The sequence below is a fragment of the Microtus oregoni genome, unplaced genomic scaffold, assembly GCF_018167655.1.
Source record: "Microtus oregoni isolate MIOR12 unplaced genomic scaffold, Mior012 000049F_ref0000343, whole genome shotgun sequence".
In the NCBI taxonomy this organism is placed as follows: Eukaryota; Metazoa; Chordata; class Mammalia; order Rodentia; family Cricetidae; genus Microtus; species Microtus oregoni.
This window is the reverse complement of record NW_024543223.1, coordinates 505,790-526,133: the sequence shown is the minus strand read 5'-3', so window position 1 is coordinate 526,133 and position 20,344 is coordinate 505,790. Positions and strand designations below refer to the sequence as shown.

Below are 20,344 nucleotides of genomic sequence, written 5' to 3'. Positions count from 1 at the left end.
GATGCTCAGGGAGGGTCTCCCGACCACGCCCCCCCCTGTACCTGGATGCTCAGGGAAGGTCTCCTGACCACGCCCCCCTGCACCTGGATGCTCAGGGAGGGTCTCCTGACCATGCCTCCCGGGGCTGCACCTGGATACTCAGGGAAGGTCTCCTGACCACGCCCCCCCAGGGGCTGCAAACTGCCAGCAAGCCCATCTGGGATGATCCTTTTGCAAAGGGCACAGCTGATCTCCCTGAGGTGGTGGTTGCTTGGCCCAGGTGTCAGTCATATACAAGAAATGGAACACACTGCGGGTGTTTATTTTACTCTTTTGGCTCTTTACTCTTTGTAGGGGGTGTGTGCCACCCAGCTCCCAAATAAATCACACAGAGGCTTATTGTTTCTTATGAATGCCCAGCCTTAGCTCGGCTTGCCTCTAGCCAGCTTTTCTTAATTGAAACTATTCCGTCTACCTTTGGCCTCTGGGCTTTTATCTTTCTCTGTTTCTGTACAGCTTTCTTTCCTTCTTCCTCTGTGTCTGGCTGTGTGACTGGGTGCTTGACCCCTGATGGCCTCTCCTCATTCTCCTTTTCTTGCTCCTCTATCTTTTTATTTCTCCTCCTATTTATTCTCTCTGCCTGCCAGCCCCGCCTATCCTTTCTCTTGACTTGCTATTGGCCGTTCAGCGCTTTATTAGACCATCAGGTGTTTTAGACAGGCAAAGCAGCACAGCTTCACAGAGTTAAACAAATGCAACATAAAAGAATTTGCATCGTGAAACAATTTCCCACAGCATGAGCAAACGTGACACATCTTCAGCTTATAATCTACAACAATGTCCTGCCCCACACCGCACTCCACCTGTTTTCCTGTCACTGAGATGACACAGAGACGTCCCTGTGTCCTACTCCGGGGAAGAGAATCCAGTTAGCACCAGCCTTGGGTGATTCAAATGAACTTGTCATGGGTGTCACCAGTACTATTAGTCAGACATATTTTTTAGAGAAACAACTGATAGAATTAATATATATTAGCCGCAAGGTGGTGGCGGCGCACACCTTCAACCCCAGCACTCAGGAGCGGAGAGGCAGGCAGAGCCCTGTGAGTCCAAGGCCAGCCTGGTCTACAGAGAGAGTTTCAGGATAGCCAGGGCTACAGAGAGAAACCCTGTCTCAAGAAAAAAAAAGTTAAGAGAGAAAAGAAAAAGAATTAATATATATTAAAAGGATTTAGGGACTGGAGAGGTGACTCAACAGTTAAGAGCACTGGTTGCCCAATACTGAGGACCCGGGTTTGATTCCCAGCACCCACATGGCAGCTCACAACCTTCTGTAAGACTGGTTCAAGGGGACCTGGTGCCCTCTCTGATCTCTGTGGTCACCAGGCACTAATAAGGTGCAGAGACAAAACACCCACACCCACACATAAAATAATTTCTGGCCATCCATCCTGGTGCTAACAGCCGAGAGGATTCCTGGGGAGCCACTACTTTTCAGTCCACATCAGAGGACTGAATTTGAGGGAACTGGGCTCTGACGGCGGCAACAGACAGCTGTGGCTGTGGCTGTGTTCGCCAGCAAGAGGCGTGGGCAAGCAGGCAAAATGCGAAAGCTCTCACCCCAACCTCCATACAGCTGGGCCACTGCTGGAAGGCGACACCAGCATTTAGGAGGTCTTCCCAGTTCAGATTTAATCGAGAAAGCCCTCACAGTTGTGCCCAGAGGCTGGCCTCTCAGTTGAAGCCAGATCCAGTCAGGTTGCTAACCAAGATAAACGCTTATCTGCAGAGACAACTTGTTCCTCGTGTGCACAGGCAGATCAGCTCCACTGACAGGAATTTCTGGCTCACAGATAGGTACGTTGGTAATTCTGACAGCTGTAGCTAAATGACCCTCCATTGATACTCCACGCTGGCAGGCGCCAGCTTCCCACATCCCTACAACAAACTGGCCGGTGAAAATCGCTGTCCTCCTGTGTCTGTTTTCATTTAGTTACTTGTTTGATTCATCTGGACAAAACTTTTTCTATTACTCTTGTGTGCCACAGCGCGAGTGTGGAGGACAAAGAACAACTTTCCGGAGTGTTTTCTCTTTACCATGTGGGCAGAACTCAGGTCCTGAGGCTTGGAGTAGGTTACCTTTTCAACCAACTTATCAGCCCTTGTTTTCTTCTTAGGGAGGCAGGGTCTTATACAACCCAGACTAGCCTCAAAGTCCATATGTAGCTGAGAATACCCGAACTTCTGATCCTCCTGCCTCCACATGCCAAGTGCTAAGATTCCAGGTGCATGCTAGCACAACCAGCAATCCTGTGTTTAAAACTTCGTTTAGATTTACTTACCTTTCTTTATGTGTGTAAATGTTTTTCTGCATGTATGTGCACCATGTGGGTACTTCAAAGGTCTGAAGAGGGCGCTGGAGTTACAGATGGTTGTGAGCCCCATGTGGGTGCTGGGAACGGAATCTGGGTCCTCTGCAAGAACAAGTGCTCTTAGCCATCTCTCCAGCCCCAATATTGTATTTTAAGTGGGCCTGCATTCATGTATTTCTAGGCAATCTCCCATTTCTGGGGAGCTGGCTCATCCCTTTTGCCTATTTTTTTTGTTTGTTTTTCGAGACAGGGTTTCTCTGTGGTTTTGGAGCCTGTCCTGGAACTAGCTCTTTTTTTTTTTTTATTTATTATGTATACAATATTCTGTCTGTGTGTATGTCTGCAGGCCAGAAGAGGGCACCAGACCTCATTACAGATGGTTGTGAGCCACCATGTGGTTGCCGGGAATTGAACTCAGGACCTTTGGAAGAGCAGGCAATGCTCTTAACCACTGAGCTATCTCTCCAGCCCCCTGGAACTAGCTCTTGTAGACCAGGCTGGTCTCGAACTCACAGAGATCCGCCTGCCTCTGCCTCCCAAGTGCTGGGATTAAAGGCGTGCGCCACCACTGCCCAGCCCCTTTTGCCTATTTTCTGTGTGGTTGTTGGTTACTTTCTAGTGATTTGTCTTCATTTCTCCGCATTTTGTTTGTTACTCCCATTTCCTCTTCCATGTCAATATTGTGTTTTCTTTCTTCCTTTTTCTGTGTGTGTGTGTGTGTGTGTGCGCGCACGTGCACACAACTCTGGGAATGGTGCTTGGATCCTCTGCAAAAGCAGCCAGTGCTCTCCACCATCTCTGGGTTTTATGTAATTTCTTATATTTCTTTCTAGTACTTGTCTGGTGTGAGCGTTTGCATCTCGCTCCCACTCCATCTGGCCCTGTAGGAATGAGGTAGGGCTCCAACTTCCCCTCCCCCTCACGGTCCCCTAGTCGCCTCCACACCATGTAATGAATATTCATCTTTCCCCACAGATCTGCAACACATTTTTATTATATACTGAACTTCTACATATACTTCGATGTCTTTCTGGACTCCATCCTGTACCAGGAAATTTCACTACTTGCTGTCTTCTGCAAAGTGTGCCTGTCAGAGCTCGAATTAACCCTAGCACTCAGGAGGACTCAGGAGACAGAAACAGGCAGAACTCCGTGAGTTCCAGGTCATCCTGGTCTATAGAGTGAGATCCTGCCAGAAGAAGAAAGAAGGAGGAGGAGGAGGAAGAGGAGGAGGAGAACCGGGGAGGAGGAGGAGGAAAGAAGAAGAAGAAGGAGGAGGAGGAGGAGGAGGAAGGGGAGGAGAAGAGGGGGAGGAGGAGGAGGAGGAAGAAGAAGAAGGAAGAGGAGGAGGAGGAGGAGGAAGGAGGAGGAGGAAGGAAGAGGAGGAGGAAAGAGGAGGAGGAAGGAGGAGGAGGAGGAGAAGAGGGGAGGAAGAGGAGGAGGAGAAGAGGGGGAGGAGGAGGAGGGAGGAGGAGAAGGAGGAGGAAGAGGAGGAGGAGAAGAGGGGGAGGAAGAGGAGGAGAAGAGGGGGAGGAGGAGGAGGAAGGAGGAGGAGAAGGAGGAGGAAGAGGAGGAGGAGAAGAGGGGGAGGAAGAGGAGGAGAAGAGGGGAAGGAGGAGGAGGAAGAGGAGGAGGAGAAGAGGGGGAGGAAGAAGAGGAGAAGAGGGGGAGGAGGAAGGAGGAGGAGGAGAGGGGGAGGAGGAGGAGGAAAAGGAAGAAGAAGAAGGAGGAGGAGGAGGAGGAGGAGGAGGAGAAGGAGAAGGAGAAGAAGAAGAAGAAGAAGAAGAAGAAGAAGAAGAAGAAGAAGAAGAAGAAGCAACAAAACAAAACCCCAAAACCCAAAACACACATACACAAAACAGCACCTGCTTGACCTTCAGAACTGGCTAGTGTTTGGAGGGAAAAAATAGTGTTTTTATTTAGAGTTCATCAACTGTTTACGTTGTTTTTAGAGCTTTGGCATCCTTATAATGATCTCAGTTAACACTGAGGGGTTGAGGAGAGCCAAGGGGTAGGGAACTTATGTAGGTTGTACAAGGCTCTGGCTGTGATCTCCACCACACACGCACACACACACATACACACACTTGTGTTAGTTTCATTGTTTTGCTTCTTAGACAGGTTCTCCTTGTGTAGCCCAGGCTGAACCAGCATTCACAGAGCTCCACCTTCCTCTGCTTCCTGAGTGCCAGGACTAAAGGCATACACCACTATGCTTGACTGCACACATAAAATTTTTTAAATTAAAAATAATAAAATATTTTTTTAAAGAATCATTTAGAGAATGGTAGAGGGGCATCCGACCTCCTCCTCTGGCCTCAGTGCACACATAGGAGGCTCGCGCTAGCATGCATGTGTGTATAACACTCACACAGCACAGGAAAAGGAAACAAACAGATGTGCTTGGTAAAGGCCAGGTTACAGGGACACATCTGGTTATTCCAGAATTCAGATGGCAGAATGATTCCAGAAGTTCAAGGCCAGCCTGGCCTACATCGTTCCAGGCCAGCAAATGTTATACAACAAGACCTGATCTCAAAAGAAAGAAAAACACTTCTTGAATATTCTAGTACATGTATTGATTTCTAACTTCAGGAGGTTACACGACACTTTGGGCTCAAACAAACCAACAAAATAATAACTAAATAAACTTTGTTTATACATTTCTACTGTGCTGGGATTAACAGGACCCTTGCACATGCTGGGCCAGAAATCAAGCTGCCTTGATTTTGCTTCTTTCCTTCCTTCCTTCCCCACTCCCCCAACTCTCTGCACAGGCAGCCCCGGCCTGAACTGGCATCCTCTTCGCGCAGCCTCCCTGGTGCTGGCTGGAGGCCTGAGTCACCGCTATGCTCAGCTTCCTTCTGATTTTCCCTTTGTCCTCCCAGAGCTGGGGATACAGCCAGAACCAGGCTAGACAAGTGCTATGCCACCGAGCCACCCCCAGCCCTAGGCCCCCAGATTCTTCTCTCTGGAAACAAGTCACCGACCCAGGGCTCTGGGAGACAGAACACGGCAGGGGGCGGGGGGAGGGCAGGGTACATACAATCTTTGAAATTCTTCTGAGAGAAAAATAAGTTTATTCTCTTGGGATTGTTTGCATATTCTAGCATTTTCATCAGTGTGGACTTACGGATCAGTTTTTGTGTTTGTTTTTTGGTTGTTATATATTTGTGTGCATGTGTGTGGGGTCAGCATGCACACGTGTGAAAGTCAACTCCATCTTTCTTTTTGAGATGGTATGTCCAAGCCTAGGATCCTCCTGTTCCCCCTCCACATGGGATTACAGGCACACTGCCTCACCCAACTTTTGATGTGGAGCTGGGCATCGCAGCTCAGGTCCTCAGCCTGCAAGCACTTTGCTGACTGAGCCGTCCTCCCAGGCCTTGTTTTGTTCTTGCTATCCAGCCTAGACAGGCCTTGAACTCAGGATCCTCAGCCTCAGGCTCCTGTGTGCTCAGCTCACGAATACCTGAGCAAGCCGGCCACATCATTGTACCTCCGCTGGAAGGGCTCCAGGCCCCAGGAGCCCTTTCCTGCCCTACTCTGTCCCTTTGACACACCATCCTTGTGCTAATTTATTTGTTTTGGCATTTCCTTTTTTTCCTGACTGCCCAAGCTATTCTGGGCTGTGTTTGTCCTGTCCCAGCCTTACAGCAGGTCATTTCTCAAAGAGCCTGGTTCCTGTCACTGAACACAGAGTACGGAACCGAGCCCTGGATCTGAGTGTGCTCCTTACTATTCAGAGTGTCACTTAGGTCCTCACGACTGACAGAACGGGAAAGCCTGGGTGCCCGCTCACCATGTAGACACAGCATCCTGCGGCCGCGTCTTTACTTTACGTATAAGATGGAATTGTTTTCTCTGGGAAGATTTTCGTTCCCTAATCTCATTGTGTCCCACAACTCTATGAGGTCCGGATTAGGAATTTTAATAATTTAAACTTATTTTCCTAAATATTTATTTCGAGACAGGGTCTTGCTATGCAGTTCCTTGTGCTCTGGGGTTACCCATGTGTGTGACCACCATCAGCGGGGTTACCGTCCCTTTGAGAGAGGTGGGAACCGAGGCTCCGAGGGCTTGAGCAGCCTGCAGAGACGACACAGCTCTGGAAGGAAGATCTGCCTGCTGAGGGCTCTTTAGCACCTGAGCTGACTCTTTGTCCCTTCAGGAGGGTGAGGCCACCGTGGATAGGAACATAGTGCCTGATGTCTGAGCAGTAGGGGACCCCCATTTAATGCTCAGGGAGGTGAGTACGAGCTGGGACAGCTGGTGTGGTGTCATGATTGTAGGCAGAACAGTGATGTGGCCTGGGGGAGCCTAGGCCAAAGGCCCCTCAAGCTGATGCAGGCTGAACCCCAGGGAAACACTGGAACTGGGCTCCCCAGAAAGAAACCATATGGTGCAGGTCAATAGGATAGATCTGAAGATATGTCTTAAAAAATCAGAGTGTGACCTTCACATTGCTGCCTGAGAGGCGAGGGCAGCAAACTGGGAAAGGGAAGGGCCTCCCAGCCTGGCTTGCTCAGCTGCTCCCCCAGGCCACTCCACTATCTGGGGCTTTGTTTCTACGGGCTTAGCTTAGGAGACATGACAGCCTCCCTCTGGCTCAGATGGGCAGAGAGCTGAGCTCAGCTCTTCACTACACCAGTCTGGGTAAGTGTGAACTGCTGTTGGTAACTCTGGTGTGCAAGGGATTTGTGGGGTCCTGGGGGCCGTCCCAAGGATAGCATCTTCCACGGTTCTAGGAATACGCAGGCCAGGTATAGCACTGCACACGTGACCCCAGCGCTCAAAAGACTGGCACAGGATTAAAATTTTGAGGCCAGCCAGGCCAAAAACAGACATCTGGGCTGTGGTTGCACATGCCTTTAATCCCCGCCCTTGGAAGGCAAAGGCGGGCAGATCTCTATGAGTTTGAGGCCAGCCTGGTCTACAGAGCTAGTTCCAGGACAGGCTCTAAAGCTACAGAGAAACCCTGTCTTGAAAAACCAAAATCAAACCAAAACAGATAAACACTGGCTTCAACGTCTCACTGGGGGCCAGACGTGCCTCCACAATGTCGCTAGCGACTCCAGAGGAAACCCACCATGGGCACTCAGCCAAAAAAAGGAATCTGACGTTTTAGTTTTAGAGAACTCCAGCGCTGGGCCCTAAGACACACACAGCCCCAAAGACCAGCCTGGTGTCTGCCCTGCTCCCCGCCGTGTGGTAAGAGGAAGGGAATTTATCTACTCGCTTCTTTGTTTCTGGAAGCAGCTCGTAAAATCCTGAAGCCTGAAAACCTTTAAACGGAAGAGGAGTCATTCTAGGGAAACTCAGCAAGAAGGGGAAGGGGGCGGGGAGCCAGCTGTCACTTGTCTGAATGTGAAGGCCTAGACTGTCGCTGCTGTACAGTCCCTAGCGGCTGGAGCAAGAAGGAGCCAGACCAGGCCTAGGTCCGCTCCGGGACAGGAAGATAATCCAGCCTCCAAGCACTACCCCTGGCAGCTGACACCTGCTTCCTGTGGGAGGGTCTGCATTCTCCCCCTTCACAGGTTAGTTTCTCCCGCCCTTTCTTCCGCTAGTGCCTTTAGAGCCCTAGTTCAAAGTACTTCTAGAGCCTTCCGGCTAGACTTGCAGTACTTGTTGAATAGGTGACTGAATGACCGCCTTGGTTAGGGGGAGGTCACGTGTCTGCATTTCGCAGTATCTGGGTGGAGGGCAGAGGCTTGGAAGTTCTTCCATATGTGTGGAGATGGCAGAGCCAGATGGAGGCTGGGCAACCCAGACTTTCCAAACTGTCAGAGGAGCTTCGGTGCTTGCCCCGTTCGGATGGCATGATGTCTCCCTCTGAGGGATTCTATGCAGTAACCCGTGAATCTGGATCTGTTTCTGCATCTCCAACCTCTTGAGGCAGTGGTTTGGGGCTGAGCTTCTGAGCAGAGATTTGTGTGCGGGCTCAAACCCTTCTGTCCCCACCTCCCCTCAGGCTAGTCCTCTGAACCCTGTTCTTCTGGTCATTTGCCCTCGTGGGTGTAAAGAAGGTGGAAGGGTCTCAGAGGAGATGCAGGTTCGGACTAGGGTTCCGCTGTTCTTACTTGGGGACGCCCCTCTCCAGCCTCAGTTTCCTCCTCCCTAAACCAAGAATACCAGGTTAAGGTTTCAGGTTCAAAGATGACGCAGGGTAAAGCTCAGAAAAGGACTTGGCGCTTAGGGTCTCAGGCCATAGGAGGAAGCCTTGAAGCCACGGGTCAACGCTGCTGGCGGGGACGGAGATCCAGGAGATTTGTCCAAGGTCACTCAGCCCGAGGCCGGGTCTGACCCCAGGTGGCTTGATTCCCGGGACCTGGGCTTGGCCAACAGCCAGGTTGCAGCTAGCGGTGTTGGAGGAGCGGAAGGGGCTTCTGTTTCAGAACGGTTGAGGGGAGCACGCTGTCCCCTGGGGGACTAGGCACTAACGGGGCTGCAGACACTGAGCCCTGACCCTCCCCGGGAGGGGCGGGGCGGGCAGTTACCTCATCGCCGCCTCCGAGAGGCCCTGCTCGCTCGCCTGCTCGCCCGCGCGGCCGGCTGGGGCGCGGCTCCCGGCGCCGGAGCGAAGAGGACAGAGCTGCGGGCGGGGGCGGGTCTGCGCCGCGCCGGGTGCGCTCTCCCAGCGGGGCTGCGGGTTTGTCTGCCCGCTCGATCCTCGGGCCTGGCCTCTTACTGCCCAGGTGCTGCAGGCGGCGCGACGCGGGTGTCTTCGGCAGGGCGCGCACGGCGCGGTGCCGGCTCATGAAGCTCCCCGGCACCGGGCGCGGGGGCGCGGGCCAGCCATGGGCGGCAGCCTGCGTGTGGCTGTTCTGGGTGCTCCGGGAGTGGGCAAGACTGCCATCATCCGCCAGTTCCTGTTCGGTGACTATCCCGAGCGCCACCGGCCCACAGATGGTCCTCGCCTTTACCGGCCCGCCGTGCTGCTCGACGGCGCTGTCTACGACCTGAGTATCCGCGATGGTGACGTCGCTGGCCCTAGCTCAAGCCCCAGAAGTCTTGAGGTAGCGGTTCGAAGGTGGCCAGGGGTGTGTGTGTGTGTGTGTGTGCTTGGTGCCCACGTGCGTGTCCACGTGGACTGACCCAGGGCGCCCCAGCGTGTTACAGAATTAAAGAGTATGTCTTGCAGTACCGCATGGGAGCCTCCTGCACTAGCCTAGAGGCACCCGTGGCTGTTTCTTGTCACCGTGAGTTCTGGTGTCTTTCTTGCCTGCCTGGGCTGGTGGCGTGTGGCACAGTACTGTCTGAGCTGAGCCACTGTGATAGACTGAGCCAGACATAGATACAGGAGCATCTTTTCTAGAGGGGGTCAGTGCTCCCTCATTCCTGTGTTCTGGATCAAAAACTCAGCGATTTGTGCAAAGTCCCAGACAGACTACTAGTCTTTGGCGCTGGATGCCTTTGAAGACTTCTCAGAGGGGTTGGCAGTTGAGCAACACCTGGGAGGCTAAATGGATAAAGGAAGCCGTAAGAATATTGCAAGGGGAAAGAGCAGCAGGTGCTTAGGCCAGAGGCATCACCTGTTCAGCTGCACCGGGACAGTCACAACATCTGCTGGCTGGTGGAAGGCCGATTCCGGGGTCCGCAGCGGGCAATTAGAGTAGCAGTAGTTGTATAGGTTGCGGGGATATTAGTCTGACGGGAGGTCCCGGACGGAGGGAGAGTTCGGGACTGACAAGATCCAGGCACGCCCGGGAAATCTAGACTGAGGGAGGGTGCATACAGAGTTTGGGAGGTGATGGGATCTGAGGAGGAACCATGGGGTTTTGGAGTACGTCCAGCTGTCTCTACCCCCAGGAGTGGCCAGACCCTAAAGAATGGAGCTTGCAGGACACAGACGCCTTTGTGCTGGTTTACGACATCTGCAGCCCCGACAGTTTTGATTATGTGAAAGCCCTGAGGCAGCGCATAGCAGAAAACAGGTGAGACTTGGCTGGCGGTGGAGGTCTGCTTAGGGGAGCGGGTAGTTCTGATTTGGGTGTTTTGGGATCATACTTTGTGCCCTTGAGGCCTCCCGCTGTATGAGGTCTTTGGAATACCCGGGGGTCTCTGGCAGTAGGAAGGGACCCGCCTGCATTTGTACACATGAGGAGGAGGCCATGGAGTCTCCAGCACTGCGTCTCTCATATCCATCCGGCCTCCAGGCCCGCAGGCGCGCCAGAGGCCCCCATTCTCGTGGTAGGCAACAAGCGGGACCGTCAGCGGCTGCGCTTCGGACCTCGTCGTGCACTGGCCACTCTAGTACGCAGGGGCTGGCGCTGCGGCTACCTCGAATGCTCAGCCAAATACAATTGGCACGTGCTGCGTCTCTTCCGAGAGCTTCTGCGTTGTGCTCTAGTGCGCACACGTCCTGCGCATCCGGCCCTACGACTGCAGGGGGCGCTGCATCCAGCGCGCTGCAGCCTCATGTGACTGGAATGGACAGGGAAATCTCATAAAAGCAGGCTCCCACCCAGTTTCCTAGCCGACAGGCTTTTCTTTGAACTTGATTGGACCCAGCCAACTCCCAATCATTCAACAAGATCAATTTTATCTGAGACCTTATTGGGTCACAATCGCTGATGGAAAGGACTGGAATATGAACATGGCTGGAAGCATTCGTACAGCTCCTGGCGCTTTACTGCAAATACCTTCTGGTTTTGGCTTTTTGAGACAGGGTCTCAAGACATAGGCCTGACTGACATTGAACTACAAAGATCCACCTGCCTCTGCCTCTCCAGTGTTGGACTATTGGAGCTACTTTTTAAGTCATGCCTTACCAGGTAATAAAAAACAATTTAAACGCACAATTTAAGGGTTTCTTGTTCTGGAATAGGCAGGTCGGAGCACTGAGGTTTAGCCTCGAGGCAGTTAACTCTAGAATCCCAGCATATAATGAAGGCTCAGTCCCCAAAAAACAGGAGCTGGAGCAAAACTTTACTGTCAGAGGTTCTGTTTACTGGACACCAGGCTGGCCCAGTATCCTCTAAGGCATTCAATAATATTAGTAATTAAATAGCAACACTCATCCCTGAAACCGGAATGTACAACAGGTGTCTCATTGTGCCATGTGGTCCCGTGGGGTCTGGTCCCATGAGGTCTGGTGCTCAAGAGGTGGAAGGGGGTCCCTGATGCAGAGGGTAGGTTAAGGCCACAAAGAAAATGGAATGGGGTATGGGTGCGGCTGAGCCGGTCCATCACATTCAGGAATCTGGTTGGGTCCTTGGGGTGACCGACTGCAGGGAATGCCAAGCCCCGAGCTCCATGGGTCCTGATGGGCGGCGGGGTCCCCGAGGTGTGGGGATGCGTGAAGGTTTACGGTCTGGTTGTGTGTCCATCCGCCCCCTTGCCAAGGTCAGAGACGGTTCTGGGCCAGTTAGAGAGCTGGTTGCATCCACTGCCCCCCCTACAGCAAGGCAGGGGCTGCCTTCATCAGAGGAGCTGGACAGAGCTTGGCTGCGGGGTGTAGGCAGCCCATTGGCTGTGCGGCCTGATTCCCCGGGTTGGCCACACTTGCCACCCAGGACACTGAGTGATGAAGATGAAGAGCTGGACGAACAGTAAGCAGAGTCCGGAGCTGGGGGGTCAGGGGCTGGTCCCATGGGGGTACGGCTGGCGGCAGCCTCCAAGGCTCGGGAATTGGCCAAGAACTCCTCTTCCAGTCGCCGGAACAGCTGCTGCTCCTGCTGTGGATCAAGCTGCAGCGGTGTGCGGAAAACGCTGGCGGGTGTGGCAGCCAGCTCTGGGCTCGGGCTGGGGCCCCGGGAAGGGCGGGGCGCCGCAGGGCTGCGAGCACGTGGAGTCTGTGGGGTGCTCCTTCCAGAACCCCCCGGCCCCCCGCCACCCCTGCCCCGGGCTATCCACGAGTGCTGCCCGTCTTGGTCCCTCCGCACCATCAAGACCGCCTGTTCCTCGCGGCTCTGGCTACGGGCACGACGCACGGGGCTGGAGGCCGAAAGCTGAGCGCCTCGGCCTCCCGGGGTCATGCGGGGCCGTCCCCGGTCCAGCCGGTCTCGAGACTGGCTGCGAGGGGTGGGCGGCCGTCTCGGGGAGGCGGGGAGGCCAGAGGTCAGCCGGTGGCTGGGCTGCTCCCTCCTGAAGCTAGTGGCCATGTCGTCGTTGCGGGCACCCAGGGAGCCGCTCTTGGCCGAGGAGGCTGAGGAGGAGTCACTGTCCCCGGAGTAGCGGCGGGAGCGGGGGAGGGGGGGCAGCTGATCTCGGGGCCTGAGGCGGGGAGCGAGAGAGATGTGCATCACTGGCGCGGGTGGAGAGAGCTGGTGAGGCTTGGGCTTGGCCAGGGGACTTCCAGGACAAGTGAGTATCCCGGGTGAGGCCGCTACTCCCCGCCCCAGGTTTCCGAAGTCTGGGTTGGACGGGCCACCGCCTGGAGCCCGCCCCAGCTGTGTTGTTGGTTTGTCTGGGTTACCATGGAGATGGAAAGCCAGGCCCGCCCCCACGCACGGGAACTTTTCCCAGGGTGTGAGTCACCGCGCCCAAGCGGACGCCCCTCCCCCACCAGCCCCGGTAGCTTCTCTGCCTTCCAGCTTCTCACCTGAGCGGGACCTCAGGCCCCTCCTTTGTGCTTCGCAGGCTGACGGGGGTCATTTCTGGCCGGGAGCCCCGGCGTTCACTTCCAGGGACTGGACTACCAGGGCGGGGACTAGGAGTGGGTGATCCCCTCCGTGGGGAGAAAGTCCCGGCCCTCTGTGAGGGCAGACGGTGGGCTGTGGGGATGGATGCTGTGGGTGAGGGCAGGGCCTCAGAGACCAGTCCCTCCCTGCCGGTGGCCTACACTCCCACCCGGCACTTACCAGTGGACGAGCAGCGGCATGGGTCATGCTTGTCTAGGTAGTGCTCCAGTGTATCCCAACCGCCACCCACGCGAACCATCACGTGGCTCCTCAGCACCTGCAGGTCAGAGGGCAGGTTAAGCGGGCCTCCTAGACACGCCCTGGGTGGCTAGACTTGGCTTTTCCGACCCCACTTACCCTCACAAAGATGAGCAAGCTGGAGTCTCCTACTCGGTACTTCCCCTCCGAGACCTTGATCATGGGGAACTGGTCCGGGCAGGTGCAACGACCCAGGATCTCCCTTACCTGAGGCCAAAGACCAGAGCCTGAAGGTCAAGGATCAAGTCCCTCCTTCTGGGGCTTAACAGCAGCAGCAGGACAGGAGGAAGTGCCCACTCCCTCCCACACAGGACCTTTTGCCAGCTCACTGTCGGGGCTCTGAGAACTCTCGAGAGTTCTGGAAGCCAACCAGAGAGGATAGGGCTGCAATCAGGTCAGGGACTGTTCTCTGGAAGAAACTCCCTGAGAAGCCTTAAGCCCAGGAGAGTCCTGGAGCCATCCACAGCCAAGCCAGGATGCGCACAGGAGGCCCATGCTCCCATCTGAGCATCCCAACCAGGGGCACCATGTGGAACACACGCACCGCACCGACAGGCACAGAGGCCTGACAAGCATGCATGTCAATGGAGGCCAGGCTGCGGTGACAAGCTGGCTCTGTGGGAGTCTATCCTCCCTACCAACAGAGGCACCAAAGGGAATGGGCAGGTGGGGCCTTGGGTGACCCAGGCCCGGGCTGGGGGTGGGTGTGGACGGCAGCCACACAGCGCCTCTAGAAAGGCACATCGTGGTCCAGAGCTCCTGATAAGAAGGAAACTCTCGGTCCAGCTGTGGGGAGTGCGGGGGCGGCAGGGACACCTAGGTCTTGGGAAAGGAGGAGGGAGCTGGAAGCCTGGACCTCCTATGCTCCAATAGCATTTCCTGTTCCCAGCAGCAGCCATAACGGGGCTAGGCTTTCCATCTGGGCACCAGAGCTGAGGTCTCCCCAGACACCGTTTGCACCTAGCCTAGGCCGGAGGCAGCAGGCGCTCAGCCTGAGGTCTGTCTAGCACCCGTGTGCCAAAAGATGCCCCAGTCAGTCCTCCAAATGAAGCAATGCACCGAACTGTGTTGCTGCTGACTGAATACAAAAAGAAGAGCTCATGCCAGAAGCTGGGCTTTTATCTGCTCAGACACAGCTGGGCTGTGTGGTCTAACTCTGCCTCTCTGGCCTTATCCAGTTTTTTGTGTCCAGGTATACACCCGGCAGTCACCATACATACCACCCTTTCTGTGGGGCAGGCTGCAGAGAGTGGGCCCCCGGAGGCTCAGGGATGGGATGGGCATTAGCTCTGCCATCTGGCCCCCAGGTGAGGAGGGTGGGCAGGGGCCACCCAGTGTGTGTCTCAGAAGACTCACCAGCTCATCGAGGTTCCGAAGGTCATTGGGTGTCATACGGGGTGTGCGCGTGTGAGCCCCGGATGCAGTGACAATTTCAGTGGTACCCTCTTCAGCAGCAGGGACGCTGGATACCTGAGGGGCAGCCTGCAGCTCCTGCTCAATTTCCTGCTCAAACTGTACCAGCCTCGGGGCTAGCAGGCCGAGGCGCGCTCCGCGCCGGGCCACCTCCAGCAGGCACAACACCACACTCTTCTCGTTCTTGCGCAGCACCAGGTCCTCGGTTTCAAACATGAGCACTTCAGGCACCCCCAGCTCGGCCCGGCACCAGCCGATGAAAGTGGCCACGTTGTCTCGGGCCAGGAAGGAGCCAGGCGCAACACTGTGTGCCTGGAAAGCTACACCTCGGGTTGGGCGGGCAGCAGCCAGAGCGCGGGCAGCCTCGGTGACAGCGTTGGCATGTTGGCACAGGGTTGTGCCTGTGGCCAGCCCTGTGAGGAAGCCATCACCACTACCGGGTAGACCTAGACCGTACAAGGCATTGAGCCAATCGGCCAGGTCTTCCTTCATGGCTTCCACGTAGGCCTCACTGGATCTGAAGGGCCGCACACTCTTGGCCGCAGAGCCCGCGATGCCCGCCACTGGGTCCGCCATGCCCAGGGCCAGTGGAGTCACTGTAGGCAGGAGACAAAGGTCAGGATTGCCGTGGAGACCCGCATGGACTCTCCCTCTGCAGCCTGCCACTGTGGCTACAGTGCCATGGCCTGCTCCAAAGCGCTCAATGAAGTTCACACCATCTTAGTGTTTGTTTGCTGTCTGGCTCTGAGGGGTGGCTGGCACCAGCGGGGAAGAAACGCCACTTAAAGACATGTGGGCAGGGAGGGCCAGGAGAGGGGCCTCGCCCAGGCAGGACCACAGAGGGGCAGTTTCCACGGCTCAGCCCAGAGCCCTCACGAAGTCCCCGCCTTTTCCTCACCCCTCCGCTAAGGGCCGCGCCACCGGCTGCGCGGCGACGCTATCTCCATTCTACAGATGAGGAAACTGAGGCGCAGAAAGGGCAGGCGCTGGCAGAAGGTCGCGGAGCAGTGGGTGGAAGAGTCGGGTCGCCCAGGCAGGCTCTGACTTCTGGGAGAAGCCGTCCCTGGCCGGTGCCTGAAAGACCCGGACTCCGAATGAGCCCCGCGAGCCTCCGCAGTGCTCGCGGCCTGGTCCAGAGAGGGTGCGTGGCCGGTCAAGGTCACACAGCCCTGAGAAGCGGAGGCCCCGCACCGCCCGGCCCACCTCCGGGCACCCAGGACAGGGATCCTGGGAGTCCCCGCGCTCACCTGGTTCACCTCGCCGCCCCGCGGAGCATCGCCCCGGCGGGGCCGGAGCCGGGCCGCGCCGCCGCACACAGGCGCCGCCCGAGCTCGCAGCATCCCGGCGCCGGCTCCGCCCCGCCCCCCTGGAATTCGGATCCGGCCAGGAAGGGGCGGGGCCGCGCTCTTAAAGGGGCCGCGCTCTTCTCGACCCTTAGACCCCGAGGCGGGCGAAGATGCCTTCTTGACGATCTTTCACTCTTGATCTGCCACCTCCTCAGTCCTGGATCTCCCGAGGAGGAGTTCGGACTCTTTTAGTAGTCCTCCCTCCGCGACAATGGCCTTCCCGGAAGCGATAGGGGCCCGGACTGCAGAGTCACCTCCTTCCCTGGTGGACCTCTGCAGGCCAGATAACCCGATGCCCTTCCTCCAGGATGGCCTAGAGACAGTAGTTTAGGGGACCAGACATTGGGGCTCAGGGATAGGCAGGTGGGTGCGGGTTAGGCTACGGAGGGGGCGTGGCAGGGGCAACTCCACGCCTGAGGAGGAGCGCGGAAGATCTGGGGAATCCTGCCCCCTACTGTCGCCCAACGGGCTGGGCACCGCCTGCTACTTGGATGGCCACAGCTTTCATAAAGCTCCCACTGTGCTCCCTAGACTTGTAGACTGTGGAATCACCTCTAGGAAGGGCATCTCCAGGAGAGAAGCTGAGGGAATAGCAGCTTGATCGTGACTGTTACACTCTCAAGGATCACAGGCATTTGTTAGCACCTACTGTGTGCCAAGTCTCACCCAGCTCAGTTGTCAGGAAAGCAGCCCCTGGTTTGAGAGAGGAAGAGGTACTAAGGAGAAGAGTCTGGAACCTGTGGGTGTGTGGAAAAACTGTAATTTTAACTCGGGTCAAGGAAGGAGGTGAAGGAGGAATCTGGGAGATATCTAAAGGAAGAGTTTTTCACACTGACGGAGCCTGTCTCAAAAAAGTAGGGAAGGAAGGAAGGGGGGAAATAGGGAAGAAAGAAAGGGGGTAGGTTTGCAAGGCTGGAGTGGTAGAGACATGAGGGCAGGTCATACAGGACCTGTGCTTTTCAAAGGACATTGACATTTTAGATGGGGCTTATTATTATTATATTGTTATTGCTGGGCGGTGGTGGCACATATCTTTAATCCCAGCACTGTTGGGAAAGAGCTGCTAAACAGCAACCAGCAGGGAGGGAGGAAGGGAGGGAGAGTCTGGAGGTGGGGAATTAGATATGGAGACTAAATTCTAAGTGAAGGAATTGAGAAATGACCTGGACTAGAACAAGCAGTAAGGAGCCATTGTACCCAGCAATAATCTGCTACAGACACTTTTTATTACATCTGTGTGTGTGTGTGTGTGTGTCTGTGTGCACGCATGCGCACATGCCAGGATATGTATGGAAGGCAGGCTTTTGGGAGTTTTTTCTGCCTTGCACCATGTACAGTCCTGGAGATTGTAGCTTGGTGGCAAGAGCTCTTATCTCTTGAGTCATTTTGCCAGCCCCATATGATTTTTGTAGATCTAGAGAAACTGAGGACTGGGGAGGCTGAGGTAAAAGTGCAGCCAGCAGCTGTGCAGGAATTTGACTCCTCCTCCTTCAGGGTTCTGGACACAGGAGAGACGCACGACAGACTGAGGTACAGATACCACAAAAGTTCAGTTTTTATTGGAGTTACGTACAGGAGCAGAAATGACTCAAAGACATCAGCATCACCAAAGCCTGTTCAGCATGAGTGATGGCTCACAGAGCTGGGAACCTGGAGCACACTGCACAGCCTGCCACAGGTGCCTCAGTTGCTCTAAACCTCTTCTAGGCAGCTAGCTCAGCGGGTTTCTACTTCTTTCAGGTCTCCTTTCAGCTCAGCTTGTCTCAGAGTCTTCTTTGCAGCCTGACTCTGCTTACCCTGGTGGGGAGAAAGGGGCCTAGTGAATTTGGTCTGTTTCAGGGACTTCCTGAAGCTATTTTGAGTTATCTTCTTGCTTAAAAATAGCTTCCTTGGAGGATGGAATGTTTCAATCTTTTTAAAAATATTTTATTTATTATATATACAGTGTTCTATCTGCATGTACACTCGCCGGAATCAGATCTCATTATAGATAGTTGTGAACCACCATGTGGTTTTGGGACTTGAACTAACCCAGGTGTTCTGGTAGAGGAGCCAGTGCTCTTAACCTCTGAGCCATTTCTGCAGCCTGGAATGTTTCAATCTTGAAACTGCTTCTTAGTTAAGCTCACTAAGCCTTAATGGTTTCATCTGTAAAATAGGACTGTAGTCATCACAAGAGTTAAAAATAGTACTCGGTGTGGCTTGGTGATGTCTACCAACCTTCTGAAGGGAGGAGCAACAAAGACAACTCTTCCAGTCCCTTGAGCTGGGGCTTGTTTGCGTCTTGCTCCACACGGCAGCCTTTAACATTGGGATTCCCTGACATGGCAGCAGTGAATGCAGACCTCATGGATGTGACCAGAACACTGGAGGACCGTGATCAAGGTAGCCAGCTCAGGGCCACTGTGTAGCCTTGGGTTTCTTGCAGATCCTACACATACAGCAGAATCATCTAGAACAACAAAAGGGTTGTGTTCTGGGATGCCTCGAGGGACAATAATCTTGAGGCAATGGCTCCTGGTATGAACACACGACCATTTTCCTATTTGTTTTGCAGTAGGGTCCATGATGTTTCCTAGCTGGCCTTCAACTGAACAGTATAGCAGTTTTATTGCACTCACTGTGTGTGTGAACATGACCAGCTTCCTGTATTCTGTAACAGAACAAAGCAAAGGCTTAAGGCAGTCCCCTTGAGTGGTACCCCTACATCCTTCAGAACTGAGGCAGAATGGGTGGCAGGGAAGTTAACTGCTGCCCTGAATTCTGATTGCACTGAGGGATACTCCCAGCCTCTTCCCACATGACCCCACTTTTGTCAAGACCTGTGATGTGTGGCCACAAGACTATTTCAGAAATTCTATTTGCTGTCCTTCCTTTCCTCCCTCCTGGCATCCATCGGTCTTATGGATTCAGAATCTATACTACCTGGGTGTTTAGGCACATCTCCAGTCAAAGTGTTCCACCACTGAACCCTATCCTATCTCCAGTCTTCAGTATTTGTGACCTCAATTCATGATTGTATTTTAGCCTCCTGAGTCCTGGCCAGAGTGTGCACCAACACACTTGATTAAATGCTAAGTTCTTTAACCTCTCCAATCAGGTGTTTGGAGTTAACATGTTAAGACATTTGACATGGTATCTGACAGCTGTCTGAAGGCACTGACTGTGTGGTGCTTGACTGTAGTGATCAAGAGCTGGGTGTGGGTGAGGCACTAGTCAAGATCAGGTTTTGGGAAGGGTGGATCTGCCTCAGGCATGGCAGTTTTTAAATGTTTGGATGACCTTAAGCTGCTCTGGCCTGAGAAAAGGGAGCCCAGTTTGTGATGTCCAGGAATGTAGACTAATATGGAAGCTGGTGTGGGGTACTAATGGTTAAAGAACCAAGGCCTACTTCTGGTCAGACTGAAGCCGAGGCAGCTCTTGTAAGAAAGATGCCAACTGAGTTACAAGTACAGGGTAGGGACCTGGCATGGTGGCTCAGACCTTCAATCCCAGCACTTAGGAGGCAGAGGCGGGCAGATCTCGAGTTCAAGGCCAGCCTGGTCTACACAGGGAAAACCTGTCTCAAAAAACTAAAAGAGGCAGGGTGGGAGATCAGCTGGGTGTGAAAGCCCTGAGTCAGGAAGGGGGCAGGAAAAAGGAACTAAGACTGACCTGTTGGCACTGCAGAGGTCGCGGCGATTTAGGTCTATTGTCTCAGTGAAGACACTGAATGATCCTGTGGGCTTGGCTAAGTGGAGTTGGGATGACTAAAGGCCTGATGGCTGGCTCAGTCTTCCACAAGTAGGGGTGCAAACGATGCAGTAAAGCCTACCTTCCACCTCACTCTGTAGGCACAGGTTTCCAAAGGTTCACCCTTTCAAGAACACCCCTAAGTCAACTGTTCCCATCCAGTAAGGGCTGGAAAAAACTAAACAGGAGACTGCATTAACAGAGGCTGAGAAGGATGACAGTTTATAAACATTTGGAATTTTATTTAAAAAAATCACAACCATGAACATTGTTACAATTAGAGGCCCTCTTGGTTCTCCACAATGATACTGAGCATGCTCACAAGGGGTTCCCACTGTTAAGTCTTAAAACAACCATCTTTAAAAGGAAAAAAAAAAAACTCAGCACACTACCATTTAACTTGTTTTAATGTTTGTTCACAAATGGTGAAAATACTAAAGTACAGACAAGGAATAATCATAATGTTGTGGCCAACATTATAAATATGGAATTATAAATTTAAAACATTTTCTGGTTTAAAAAATAAATCTGGTCGTCAATGCAGCTCTGCAGGTCTCTTTAGTAGGGCCGGTCTCTACGTTCCTGACGGTGCTCGCCTCTGCAAAGTAAAGGGAGGCTTTAG

General features: G+C 54.0%; 3 protein-coding genes across 10 annotated transcripts in view; 1 reads left to right on the top strand and 2 right to left on the bottom strand.

Moving 5' to 3' along the window:
• The first annotated feature begins 7,348 nt into the window (after nucleotides 1–7,348).
• Rasl10a (RAS like family 10 member A) lies at nucleotides 7,349–11,286 on the top strand. Of its 4 annotated transcripts, none has more exons than XM_041636457.1 (4): nucleotides 7,349–7,888; nucleotides 9,083–9,367; nucleotides 10,161–10,285; nucleotides 10,420–11,286. In XM_041636457.1, exons 2-4 carry the CDS (start codon nucleotides 9,149–9,151, stop codon nucleotides 10,799–10,801), a joined length of 726 nt encoding a protein of 241 aa, XP_041492391.1. In that variant the 5' UTR covers nucleotides 7,349–7,888; nucleotides 9,083–9,148; the 3' UTR covers nucleotides 10,802–11,286. The 4 variants fall into 4 exon arrangements, with proteins under 4 accessions (XP_041492391.1, XP_041492390.1, XP_041492389.1 ...); XM_041636456.1 differs by having other exon boundaries at nucleotides 7,353–7,888; nucleotides 9,047–9,367; nucleotides 10,420–11,282; XM_041636455.1 differs by lacking the exon at nucleotides 7,349–7,888 and having other exon boundaries at nucleotides 8,028–9,367; nucleotides 10,420–11,282.
• On the bottom strand, nucleotides 11,279–16,046 carry LOC121436494 (GAS2-like protein 1). Of its 2 annotated transcripts, XM_041636454.1 has the most exons (7): nucleotides 15,892–16,046; nucleotides 15,543–15,718; nucleotides 14,588–15,240; nucleotides 13,331–13,438; nucleotides 13,154–13,250; nucleotides 12,895–13,066; nucleotides 11,279–12,566 (listed from the first exon to the last, which is right to left on the bottom strand). In XM_041636454.1, exons 3-7 carry the CDS (start codon nucleotides 15,218–15,220, stop codon nucleotides 11,546–11,548), a joined length of 2,031 nt encoding a protein of 676 aa, XP_041492388.1. In that variant the 5' UTR covers nucleotides 15,221–15,240; nucleotides 15,543–15,718; nucleotides 15,892–16,046; the 3' UTR covers nucleotides 11,279–11,545. The 2 variants fall into 2 exon arrangements, with proteins under 2 accessions (XP_041492388.1, XP_041492387.1); XM_041636453.1 differs by lacking the exon at nucleotides 15,543–15,718.
• A 3,891-nt stretch (nucleotides 16,047–19,937) lies between these two features.
• Nucleotides 19,938–20,344, bottom strand: part of Ewsr1 (EWS RNA binding protein 1) — a 31,062-nt gene continuing 30,655 nt past the window's right edge. For all 4 annotated transcript variants that reach the window (XM_041636249.1, XM_041636250.1, XM_041636251.1 and 1 more), the window contains one exon: nucleotides 19,938–20,320. In XM_041636249.1, the coding sequence (XP_041492183.1) occupies nucleotides 20,281–20,320 (40 nt within the window). In that variant the 3' untranslated portion in view covers nucleotides 19,938–20,280. The remainder of the gene's footprint in view (nucleotides 20,321–20,344) is intronic.